Source organism: Ursus arctos, unplaced genomic scaffold (genome assembly GCF_023065955.2).
Source record: "Ursus arctos isolate Adak ecotype North America unplaced genomic scaffold, UrsArc2.0 scaffold_8, whole genome shotgun sequence".
Lineage (NCBI taxonomy): Eukaryota > Metazoa > Chordata > Mammalia > Carnivora > Ursidae > Ursus > Ursus arctos.
Window position 1 is genome coordinate 35,306,509 of NW_026623100.1, and position 13,689 is coordinate 35,320,197.

General features: G+C 39.2%; 1 protein-coding gene across 7 annotated transcripts in view; it reads right to left on the reverse strand.

Annotated features, from left to right (window-relative positions):
- Window positions 1-10,369: 10,369 nt before the first annotated feature.
- TIA1 (TIA1 cytotoxic granule associated RNA binding protein) overlaps window positions 10,370-13,689 on the reverse strand; it is a 32,618-nt gene continuing 29,298 nt past the window's right edge. For all 7 annotated transcript variants that reach the window (XM_026483506.4, XM_026483493.4, XM_026483499.4 and 4 more), the window contains one exon: window positions 10,370-13,101. In XM_026483506.4, coding sequence (XP_026339291.1) covers window positions 12,975-13,101 — 127 coding nt within the window. In that variant the 3' untranslated portion in view covers window positions 10,370-12,974. The remainder of the gene's footprint in view (window positions 13,102-13,689) is intronic.

Here is a 13,689-nt window from a genome sequence, read left to right on the forward strand (position 1 = left end):
CATGGTTGAAGGTAACTTCTGAGTGCAATGTGTTAAGGATGAGGCCAGTGTGTGTTGGAAAATTCTGGAATGAGATTTCCTGCAGCTTTGGCCATGATTTTATTACTTAGTAGGGGTGACACTGTGGGCGGGTTGCCTAAAAACGTGTCTTCTCATCTATTAATAAGAGAAAGGGTCCTTTCCAGGACTCTGGTTTGCTATGTTGTTTCTCAAACTGGAGGTAAGGGGAGAGCAGCACACTTTTCCACGAGATTTTTTCCAATTTTGTGTTTCCACTTTGATTGTAAGGTGTTTTTGTTCTGTTTTTTAAAGATTTTATTTACTGGGGCGCCTGGGTGGCTCAGTCGTTAAGCGTCTGCCTTCGGCTCAGGGCATGATCCTGGCGTTCTGGGATCGAGCCCCACATCGGGCTCCTCCTCTGGGAGCCTGCTTCTTCCTCTCCCACTTCCCCTGCTTGTGTTCCCTCTCTCACTGGCTATCTCTCTCTCTGCCAAATAAATAAAATCTTTTTTAAAAAAGATTTTATTTATTTATTTGACAGAGAGAGCACAAAACGGGGGAGCTGCAGAAGAAGAGGGAGAAGCAGGCTCCCTGCTGAGCAAAGAGCCCAATAAGGGGCTGGATCCCAGGACCCTGGGATCACTACCAGAGCTGAATGAAGCCATTTAACCAACTGGGCCACCCAGGTGCCCCTCGATTATGTTTCTAAAATGATCATTATATCCTGGGTCATCTGTATGATCACCTATTAATACTGTAGGGCTTCAATGCCTGAATGTGTTTATGATTGTGCCAGTACCAACTAATTCTCTAAAGCAATTGTTCTTCAACTTGGAGTGCTGCTACAGGCATCTGGTGAATAGACGCCATGGATGTTATTGAAGATCCCAAAGGGCACCTGGCTGACTCAGTCAGTAGAGCCTGCGACTCTTGATCTCAGGGGTTGTTGGTTGGAGCCCCAGGTTGGGTGTAGAGATTACTTAAAATCTTAAAAAAAAAAAAAAAAAAAAAAAAAAAAGGAAAAAAGATCCTACAATACACAGGACAGTCCTCACAACAAAGAATTATCTGACCTAAAATGTCAGTAGTGCCAAAGTTGAGAGACCCTGTGTTAGCAAGTGGGGAGGATTCCTGCTAACTGATAAAAATAAAAATCGAATCAAGAAATGGACAGAATATGAACAATTATGTCACAGAAAAGAAATACAAATAGCCAATTATCATGGAAAAACTGATTAACTTTACTTGGACTGGTGTAATACAATTAAAGAGATCATTTTACATGCATGAGGTTGCTGCAAAAATTAAAACTCAACAATCAGCAGTTGGTAAAGGTGGGAGGAATTAAGTACTTTCTGACATCATTGGTTAGAGTGTAAAATGGTAGTCTTTTAGGAGGGCTACTTAATACTATTTTTACAATTCATGTTTCTTTCACCCATCCTTTAATTTTTTTTTCTTTGTAAAGATTTTATTTGCCAGAGAGAGAGTGTGAGAGTACAAGCGGTGAGAGTGGCAGGCAGAGGGAGAAGCAGGCTCCCCGCTGAGCAAGGAGCCTGATGTGGGACTCAATCCCATAGGATCATGACCTGAGCTGAAGGCAGACAGACGCTTAACTGACTGAGCCACCCAGGTGTCCCCCATCCTTCAATTTCTGTGTATCCTAGAGAAACAGTATATACCCGCACAAAAACACATTCTTTAATGGTAGTTCCTACTTTTTATATAAAAAGGAGATGAGTATTTTTTGTTGTATACTTACAGATGGTTGAATGGTGGGGTTGTTTTTGGGTGGTCATTTACTTTTGTAATTTATTCATAGTTTATTGTATTGAGATTTATTGCTTTCTTAAACCCATCTCCTCTCTCTCTTTCCTTCTCTCTATAGCCAAATGAACAGGAAGCCCATCTGCACGAACTAGAACTAAACTGTTCTCACCTCCCACTCCTTAACCCACTGTAGTCCACACTCTGCACCCACTACCTCACTGAAAATGCTCATTTTAAAGGTACTTCCTTATTGCTAAACCCAGTGGAGTTTTTCTTTTCACACTTCTTATATTTTTCCTTCCTGCAGTATTTGACTTGACTACTACTCTTTCCTTGAAGCTTTTCCTCCTTGATTTCTGCAACATCAAGGACCCCCTGTATTTTTCCCACTCATCAGGCAGCTCCTTCTCAGTTTCCGTTGCAAGTTTCTCTGCCTCTGCCTCTGCTTCCTTAAACACTGATGGACCTGAGTTTTTCTCACTTTAGCATCCCTCTGGGTGATTTCCATTCCATGGATTTCGAATTATCCCCTAAATGCTGATGACTGTCATCTCTATATTCAGCCTGGATCTCCCTTCTAAATTCCTTATCATTACCTACTGGTTATTTCTGATTGTCACTCATGTCCAAGCTGCATGATGAAGGCTGGAACTCCTCTCCTGCCCTCTAACTAGCCTCTAGCCTCACCCTCACAAACTACGCCTTTGCCTTTTCCCACCCCAGTAACTAGCCCCACCATCCATCTGCTTGCTCAAGCCAGGAGCCTGGGAGATAACTTGATTAAACACAAATTAGATCAATGGATCCCTTGGACTTTTAGGATAAAAAAAGTTCAAATTACTTGGCATCGTATAAAGAATTGGCCCTGATTCGGTCTTTTAGTTTTAGCTCTTATCACCTCACACCTAGTACTCTAGTTGGTCGTACCATCAGCACATGGTAGAAAAGCCATTTGGTCAAAATCAAATTGTACAAGATAACAGTTTAATTGATTAAATTCAACAAATATATATTGAGCACCTATTATTTAGCAGGTACTGGACATATACAGTGTTGAAGATGGTTGCCAGCTTTTGGTTTAGTGAAGAACACAAGTTTTTTTGTTTATTTTGAAGAACACAAGTTTTAAAAATATAATCATACAAATAATTACCAGTTGGCCCTTGAACATGGGTTTAAACTGTGTGGGTCCACTTATACGCAGATTTTTTTCAATATGGTATAGTACTATAAATATATTTTACAACTCCTTTTTCTTTAACTTATTTGAGAGAGGGAGCACCCATGAGCATGAGCGGAGTGGGGGAGAGACAGACAGAGAAGCAGGGAGCCTGACATGGGGCTTGATCCTGGGACTCCAGGATCATGACCTGAGCCGAAGGCAGACTCTTAATTGACTGAACTACCCAGGAGCCCCGTTATGTTTTTCTTAAAATTTTTTTTCTCTAGCTTTCTTTATTGTAAGGACAGAGTATAGGGGCGCCTGGGTGGCCAGTCGGTTAAGTGTCTGACTCTTGATTTCAGCTCAGGTCTTGATCTCAGGGTTGTGAGTTCAAGCCCCACATTCGGCTCCACACTGGGTGTGAAGCCTATTTAAAAAAAAAAAAAAAGGTATGTAATATTTATACAAATCATGTGTTGATCAACTGTTTATATTACTGGTAAGTTTTCCAATCAACAGTAGGCTATTCATAGTTAAGTTCTGGGGAAGTCAAAGGTTATACATAGATTTTCAACTGTGCAGGGGGTTGGTGCTCCTCTATATTGTTCAAGGGTCAACTGTATTAAAAATTATGACAAATGGAATAAAGGAAAAGCTTTATAAGATGGTTTGAGAAGCTACTGACTTATGATTTAGATTGTGGGTAAAGGAATGCCTTTTAGAGGAAGTGACATTTAAGAGACCTGAAGACAAAGCAGGCAAAAGGCATTCAGGTGGCAAGGCCACATGATAGGAGTCTCAGTCCCCACCCCACCCCTCTTTGCCTTGTTTCGTCAAACATCTCTTTTGCCAGTTGGCTCAATGTTAGGGTTTGTCAATAGAGGGCACTGCGGGAACAATGGAAGGGGATAGTGATGGGAAAGTACTTCCTTTATGGGTGCTAATTCTCTTTTTATTCAGTGTGGGAGCCAGTGGCCCAGTGAGTATATGGAAGATGCATTGACGCTCCCCTCAGGGGTCTTTGGGACCTGTCCCAGCTAGCTGCATCCTCAGACTACACTCTCCCCAGCCTGCAGCTGCTTCCCTGGCAGCTTTAGCTGGAGCAGCTTACAGATGTTTCTAGAAGTGACAGATATACAGAATACCAAGTTAAACAAAAAATAATTTTTAGTGTAAGTATGCTCCATGCACTATTTCGGACTGCTTTTATTTGCTACATCTGGCGATACCAGCTGTTTTCCCACCTGGTGGACCACTGCTACAGAGCCTGTTCATGTTCTCTGGCAACAGTAGATGATGTCTATGGACAGCTATGGCCCATGCTCTCTGGCATGTTTCTTCACCAGGCTGCACGTTCTGTGGTAACCAAGTCCCCTCGGAAGAGGTCAGAATCTCAGGGCTCTCCTAAACCCCTAGTTCCTTCATTGTCCACTGTTTTGTAAGTAGTAGCTGCTTTTATTTTCACCTGCGACTTCCGGATCCCTTTAACTAACAGTCCTTGTTTTACCCCTTTTAGTAGTTAACCACCTCTTACTATTTAGCAACTATTTATATTAAAATTTCCTTTTTGGGGCACCTGGGTGGCTCAGTCAGTTAAGCTTCTGCCTTCAGCTCAGGTCATGATCCCAGGATCCGGGGATCCAGCCCAGTGTCCGAGCTCCCTGCCCAGCGGGGAGCCTGTTTCTCCCTCTCCCTCTGCTGCTCTCCCTGCTTGTGCTCTGTCAAATAAATAAATAAAAATGTTAAAAAAAAATTCCTTTTCAAATTTTTAGTGTTGGTCTCTGTCTCCTGACCAAAAGTGTTTACTTATTCAAGAAACTTAGAGATGAGTGTGGAGCAGAAGGGCTTATGGGAGAGTGGAGAATGGCTTGCTATGAAGTTGGAAGATTGCACAGAAGGCAATACAGACCACATTATTTAAAGATTTTACTTTTAAGTAATCTCCACACCCAACTTGGGGCTTGAACTCACAACTCCAAGATCAAGAGTCTCATGCTCTACCCACTGAGCCAGCCAGGCACCCCCCTTATTAAAGATTTTAGATTACATCTTAAATGCAATTTGAAGCAAAGACTTTCAAGCAGGGGTGGAGGGGGTGTGTGTGTCACAATCGGATTACTTCTTTTAAAGATTCTTTTGGGCTTCTGTTTCTGTAGAAACATGTTAGCAGCCTGGTTCTGGATCTTTTCACCCCTCCTAGAAACCATAGCAAAGGAAAACATATGACCACTGACCCCACAAACACTGTATTAGGTGACACTAAGGAGGCAGAGAAAACTTACCAATTCCACATTGAGCAGTACTGGATGGGAGGCCAATAGAATGCAGTGCAGGAAGAATGGGATGAGTGGGCTGGTGGTGGCAGATCTCTCTCTGCTAATATTCACTCTGAGAAGAGCCACACTGCGTGGAACCTGCGTGAGGACTGAACAAGTGTGTGAGTGCTGGGAGCAGTAGGGAAGTAAGATGTGTGAAGTGCCCGGGGGTCTACAGGTCTTTCAGAAAGCAAGTTAGGGGATCTCCTTGAAAGGCAGGAATTAGGTCTCTTAATGTAGCAGATGAAGGAACCCAGGGAGCTGAAAGCCTTCACAGAACTTCTGGGCAAGGTCACATCCTGGGGACACCTGGGTGGCTCAGTCAGTTAAGCAACTGCCTTTGGCTCAGGTCATGATGCCAGGGTCCTGGGATCGAGCCCTGCATTGGGTCCCCTGCTCAGCAGGGAGCCTGCTTCTCTCTCTCCCTCTGCTGCTCCCCCTGCTCCTGCTCTTTCTCTCAAATAAACAAAATCTTGGGGGGGGGGGAGTCACATCCCAAAAGAGAGAATTCACTGTGGCCAGAGGAGGGAGGTGAGAAAACTGGACGGGTTTCCTCTCCTTCATTCTCCTAACGGTTTCAAATACAAGTAAATAGAAAGGAATAAACACACACTTGTGCAGACATTCTAATTAAAAATATGAAATAGAAAAACTTACCTAGAGTTTCCTGGAGAAAACACACAAGAAAAATGTTCCCACAAAGCAGCTAAGGATAATACACCAACATTTTAATGTGAATTAAACAAAACTAATGAAGCAAATGCAGCTATGAAATACAAGAATTCCTCACACAGGTCAGGATGGCGAAAATAAAAAACACAGGAAGCAACTGTTGGTGAGAAGGTGGAGAAAAAGGAATCCCCATGAGCTGCTGATGGGAATGCAAACTGGTGCAGCCACTGTGGGAAAACAATATGGAGTTTCCTCAAAAAATTAAAAATAGAGGCGCCTGGGTGGCTCAGCCATTGAGCGTCTGCCTTCGGTTCAGGTCATGATCCCAGGGTCCTGGGATCAAGCCCTGCATCGGGCTCCCTGCTCGGGGGGAAGCTTGCTTCTCCCTCTCACAGTCCCCTTGCTTGTGTTCTCTCTCTCGCTGGCTCTGTCAAATAAATAAAATCTTAAAAAAAAAAATTAAAAATAGAATTACCACATGATCCAGTAATCCTACTACTAAGTATTTTCCCAAAGAATACAGAAACGTTAGTTCGAAAAATAGATAAGCCCTCCTAGGTTTACTGCAGCATTACCTACAATAGCCAAATTATGGTATTTGGCTCAAGTGCCCATCGGTAGATGAATGGATAACGATGAGGGGTTTACAAACACGCACACACACCATTACTCAGTCATGAAAAAGAATAAAATATTGCCCCTTGGAGCAATATGGGTGGATCTGCAATATAATACTAAGTGAAATAAATCAGAGACAGATGATTTGACTGTATGTCACCATATGTGATTTCACTTACATGTGGAATTTAAGAAAAACAAAGAAAAAAAGAGAAACCAAAAAAACAAACTCTTAACTACAGAGAGAAAACTGATGGTTGACAGAGGGGAGGTGGGTGGGGTGATAGGTGAAATAGGTGAGAGGGATTAAGAGTAACTTATCTTATGAACACTGAGTAATGCATAGAACTGCAGAATCACTATATTGCACATCTGAAAGTAATAAAACGCTGTATGCTAACTCTACTGGAATTAAAAAAAACAAAAAACAAAAAACAAAAACCAAACAAGAACTCAGGGAAGATAGGTCCCTGAAGTAAAACAGAAATTGGTTTTAATTTAGGAAACAGAAAATGACAAAACCACTTCAGAAATTAAGACTAGGGGGCACCTGGGTGTCTCAGTCAGTTGAGCGGCCAACTCCTGGTTTCTGCTCAGGTCATCTCAGGGTCTGAGGGAGCCACACGTCAGGCTCCATGCTCAGCAGGGAGTCAGCTTGTGGATTCTGTCTCCTTCTGCCCCTCCCCTCATTCATTCTCTCTGGATCTCTGTCTAAAATGAATAAATCTTTAAAAAAAAAAAAAAAAGACTAATTTCACTTAGCATAATCTCCTCCAGCAGAGAAAGACAATTATCATATGGTTTCACTCATTTATGGAACATAAGAAATAGCAGGAAGATCGGTAGAAGGAAGGGAAGAATGAAGGGGGGGTAAACAGAAGGGAGAATGAACCATGAGACTATGGACTCTGGGAAACAGACAGAGGGCTTCAGAGGGGAGCAGGTAGGGGACTGGGATAGGTCGGTGATGGGTATTAAGGAGGGCACATATTGCATGGTGCACTGGGTGTTATACACAAATAATGAATCATGGAACATTATATCAAAAACTAAGGATATACTGTAAGATGACTAACATAAAAAAATTATTTAAAAAATGACTAAATTAAAAGGAGCACAGTGAGTCTGGAAACCACAGGAAGCATGTTAAGAACAGAGATTAGAAATGAGAAAAGCAAACAAAAAGATAAAAAGAACTAAGAACAAATGATTGAAACAGATGATAAGCAGAGGAAATCCAACAATATTCTAAGCTGTGGAATACTACAAATATTTATTAATGTAATTCAGGAAAACTTTTTAAGTATCTTAGTACACGTACTTGGCCCAGGAAGGGAATGTTTCCCTTTTGGTAGGATGTTTTTCCCGACAATTGCCTTTTCTCACTTGCCCGATTTTCTTCTGACATTGGAGTCTTCTTATATCCTCCGCCCTCCCGTAAAATGGCTCATTCTGTAATTATCTACATAGCCCAATCTGTCAGATGATCAAGTTGGGCCCTCTGACCATCAATCTAGACTGGCTGCCCAGTTGCTTCACAGCTGTTATCCAGGACTCCCATGCTGGGTCCCATTTCTAGACACATTTTTTTTTTTAAAGATTTTATTTATTTGACAGAGACAGCCAGAGAGAGAGAGGGAACACAAGCAGGGGGAGTGGGAGAGGAAGAAGCAGGCTCATAGCGGAGGAGCCTGATGTGGGGCTCGATCCCGGGACTCCGGGATCACGCCCTGGGCCGAAGGCAGACGCTTAACGACTGTGCCACCCAGGCGCCCCTAGACACATTTTTTTATTTGCTCTCATTTTTGTGGAGTTTATCCAGTAACTGAGAACCAGTGAAGAGAATCTTTTAAGTTGCACGTCCAAAAATGTCTTTATTCTATGGTCACCCATGAGAGTGCATATGTGTGTATAAAATACCATTGGATATATAATTCAAACTTTTGAAGACACTACCCCACAGATTCCCTAGTTTCTAGTGTTGCTGTTGAGTATTATTCTCAATTCTTTTGCTTTCTGGTAAATTTTATTCTATGGTGTCCTAAAATTTCATGGTAATGTGCCTTCCTATGGGTCTTTCATATTTATTGTGCTAATTTAATAATAGCTTTTTTTCAATCTTGAGACTCATAATTTTATCAAGGAAATTTTATTTTCTAATAAATTTCAACCACTGCTTTATTTTCTCAGTTCTCTTCCTGGAACTCCTATTGGTTGTATTTAAACCTCCTGAATTGATTCCTATTTATTTTCCCCCTCCACTTTTAATTTCTGTTCTAGAACATTTCCTTGTCTTTTAATATTCTCACTAAATGTATTCATATTTTAATTTCTTCTAACATTTTATTAGTATCCTGTTCTAATTTCTCAGAGTATCTTCTTATTATCTGAGGCTATTACAGTTCTTAGAAGTTTTTTTTGACTCTTGAGAATTGCTTTTTGTTTAGATCTTTCACAAAGTTTTCCTCAATTTCTGGTGATTTTTTAAAAAAAGATTTTATTTATTTGAGAGAGGGTGGGGGAGAGAGAGAGAAAGCATGAGCAGGGGGAGGGGCAGAGGGAGAAGCAGGCTTTCTCCTGAGCCAGGAGCCCAATGAGGGGCTCAATCCCAGGACCCTGGGATCACGACCTGAGCCAAAGGCATGCACTTAACTGACTGAGCCATCCAGGTGCCCAATTTCTGGTGATCTTTAGCTGTCTTTTTTTAAAAGTGAAGCACTGAACACCTGTTTGGAAGACTTGTGTACATGGGCAGGGCCTGCGGATTGGCATTCTCCACTGTAGGGGGCTGTGGCCAGCTGGCTTCTTGGTGGGGACCCTCAAATGTCAGCATCTGTCTTTTCTTTCAAAAAAAAGATGATGTTCATAAGATAAGTTACTCTTATTTTTTCCATATAAGGATCCTCCAAATCCTAGAGCTGAACAAGGATAAGGAGCTAGGAATCTCATTTACCTTATATTAGTAAAACTGTACTTAATCCCTATTCCTAGCCTAGTAATCCTTGTCGGATGTCTTTTTCCTTTTTTAGTTGAATTGCTATCAGAACTTCAGCCACTTCCAACTTCAGAGGCCATAATATAACATCCTATTCAACTGAGACACATTCATATACGTTTTATTAAGGCTCCTAAATTAAAATGTGTTGTTTTGAAGGTAAACAGAAGGTAGGTTCTAAACACAACAGTCAAAATGCAGTGACAGGAAAAAATGAAACCCTCTACAAAAAAGATTTTGTCTTTACAAATCATCTTTCACTGAAGAGGTTTTTGTTTGTTTTTTTAAGTAATCTCTACACCCAAAGTGGGGTTTTGAACTCACAACCCCAAGATCAAGTGTTAGATGTTTTCTACCAACTGAGCCAGCTAGGTGCCTCTAAAGGGTTTGTTTTTTAATTCCTACAAACACACCTTACTTTTCCAATTTAACCGTAACCTCAGAAGCACCCCACAGCACTTAGTAAACCTCTCTTTGTATATATAATCTAGTCCCTACCAACTGCCTTCTCAAATATCAACTGAACTCTTAACACATACAGAAGGAAGACAAGCAAGCACAGGGACGAAACAAGAGACTAAAACTAGAATGCGGAACTCATTTTCAACAGGGAGATAGTATCAACAAGGAAAATGAGATCCTGGTTCCATAATGAATTAAATCTACAGAATGCCAATTCTTTGTGGTATTAAACAGTAATCCAATGCAAACAGTGGTTTCTGGAATAAGGTTAAAAAAAGAAAAATCTAACAAATACCTGAGTGAATATAACAATATGGTTAGACCAAAAAGAAAAATCTTTCACACACAATAATCACTGCAAGAAGATCCCACAGGTTATAGAAAACATAAAGGAACTTTAATATCCAAACAGTCAGGGCAAAGAATACTGGATTAACGACCCATTAAGTGTGAATCACTTCAGGTTCTTTACAGTACCAGATGTATTTTATAGTAAAATCTGAATGCATATTTCAGAGAACGAAACCATTTTTAAAACTTTAATTTCCTTACCTGATAATAATACCAGTATTATTTTTAGACTAAAAAATCTTTAAATGATTTTAACAGTAGGAGTAAGATTTAAACCAAAGTTAGCAATGCTCCTGAAATGTCAATTTGTTCAGTAGTAACTTTTTGAGAAACACCACTTTCTTCTCAAAAAGTAGTTAATGTACACTTTAAGATTTGTGCAATAAGAAAATATACTGGCTAATAAAAAGTGTTACTTGAGATAGTCAAAATGAAGGAAAAACTATACTTTCACTTAAATTACTTATGCCCAAATAATTTACCCTGCAGTCCACAGATGTACAGGAAATAAAATATTTTTGAGTAAGAAAAATAATGAGGGTCCTAAAATAGAAACATAAACCAGAAGAATCTAAAAATAGCTTCCTGATATTTTATTTTTTGAGTATTTCATTTAAGCTGCTTCTGGTTGCATGCCCTGATCTGTAGAAGTTAACAAGTAAATAAAATTCCAAAGGATTTAAAAAATTAACTCATCTTCCATAAAGCAACTTTTAATGTATCAACACTTAAAAATACACAGTGACGTAATGAAACATCAGTACAACTGCATAGAATTGAGCTCCAGAGAATTATACACTTATGAGCTGTCTTTCCTGGGCTCTGGTTTACATGAATATTGGCTTTAGAGACCAGCTTAATTTGCTCCTACCTGGAAGAGACAAGGCCAGGAAACTTAAGATTTCACAGGCCTTTTCTGTTGCTAAATGCTAGGAGCTCTCTGAAGGTCTTAAAAACAACGAACCATCCAAATATGTATACTGGGGACTCTTCCCCTTTGTGAGTAAAGGAAGAAGAAAGTTTGTGACTTTCACTGAAAACAAAAACAAAAATCTCCCACAACTCTTCTAAGAGACTCTGAAATGTACTAGAAATTTCAAAACTAGAACAATGCCATCAAAGATTAAACCTCTTAAATGCTCGGAGCCACCCCAAAATAATAAAATTGGGAACTCCAGGAAAACAGGTACCAAAAGAATCAAAATAATGATTGCACTGAGGATTCTCCTCTTTGAAGGCTGTTTAAGGAGGTAGGATTTTAAGGTTTTTTTTTTTGTTTTTTTTTTGTTGTTTTTTTTTAAATCTTTTGGCCTCTGAACATTTAAAAAATGCTTTGCCCGGCTGGTCCTTCAGGCTAATTATGAAGTTCACAACAAACTCCAAGCCTGATATAGGATATTCTACAGTTTCACAGCTATCATTTGTACATTTTAAAATTAAGTTGATTTACTCTTTTTGAGTAAATGTAACTAGAAAATGGCAAATTAATATATTCCTTTACATACAACTTTGTGTCTCAAAATTCTTGAAAAACAAGAGCAGATGATTTTGTATTCAAAGACTACCAAAGTGTGTATTTGATATTCACATGCAAACAACTTAAAACCTTAGAAATCTCCTGTCAACTCTGCATGACGCCTTTAAGAAGGAAATGACATACAAAGCTTGCTAACTGTGCAAAATATTAAATTGCTTAAACATTTTACAGAATGAAAAAATACATGTAAATGTAGACGTTGACACATGAAATTAACACGGGCTCATAAGAACTTCTCACATTTCAGAGATTTTCTTTAGTAGCAAGTTTTTGTTTTTATATTTCCTGGTACACAGCAAAGTTTATCACAGAAGATAAAAATCCTTTAAACAAATCCAAGAGGGAATTCTTGAGGCACCTTCTCATATAAAACACAAAATGAATGCAATTATCAATCCATCTGAGAAAAGTTTTCAATCTAAGTGAACATCATTTTTCCCCATTTAAGTATATTTTACAGAAATTCAATAAGGCAAGACAAATTTGTGACAAATGTAGTTACAAAAATGATGTAAACTAATAATTTATATTTTAAAACCCCAAAGGGAAAACAGTGGATATGGGGGACAGTTCAAACAATGCCTTAAAAAAAACCAAAACAAAACAAAAACCCAAAAAAACCCTAAAACAGAATTGTGCACAAGCTGAAGATTACAAAGAACTTCTAGACTCTGCACAGTTTTGGTTCTTCATTTGTTTTTAACATCTTTATATTACATGTTTTAAATCATATCAGGAATGCAAACTAGAACTGCACACTACTTTAGTGGAAAAAAGTTCAACATTGTGCAATTTTCTGCCTCTTAATTTTAAAAAAGTGGCAGCAATCCCTGCATTTGTATTTGAAACAAGGATCTGAGAAACTTTATCAAAAAAGGTAATGAAGGCAAAAATTGGCAGACATCCAGCATCTTGTTTCTTTTTAAAACAATGTGGATGATAAGTAATTTCATGATTAAAAATGAATCTTTTAAATAAATACATTGTATCTGACATTTGCACTGACTGATTTGATAAATCTTTAAGTAAACAACGGCTTTACTACACTCCCTGTAGCCTCAAGCCACTGGCTTTAGATTATGGAGTCCTTTTTCACTGGGTTTCATACCCTGCCACTCGATACCCTGCAGGCTGATTAGGCAACATGCTGCCATTCTGTCCTGGAGGTGGCTGCACTCCGTAATTTGGTCCCATCCAAGGTGCAGAAGACTGTGTCTGACTGGTAGAAAATGTGAAAGAAGCAGAGAGGAGGGGAAAATCCATTGGTTAAAATAAAATGCAATACCAAGAAAAAATAACATATACGTGGAAAAAACACTTTTACTTAAACCCAAATATAAGAGTAATGGTTACGCCAGGGAAAGTGAAGACAAAAGCTTTTTCTCTTAAAAACAAGCATCCTCATAGGTTTAATTTGTGCAGTTTAATTTTGTTAGTTTAATATAGCTTAAAAACAAAAACAAAAACCCTGTACCTGTGAACATTTATCCCCTTTGAATTCAGAAAAAAGTCATTTCTAATCTCAGAAAGGAAAACTGTGCATCTGGGTTAGACGTACATTGAACAAACCACTATCTGAAAGAAACACGATCATTTGGCACAATAGAGACTACTACCACTTCTATTACTCAAAGAAAAAATTAAAACAATTATTAGCATATGTAAGCTCATAATATTTTTCAACATTACAAATATAAGGTTCTTTTATTTTTTTAAAGATTTTATTTTTAAGTAAACTCTACATCCAACATGGGGCGCAAACTTACAATCCCAAAATCGAGAGTCTTATGGTCTAACGGCTGAGCTA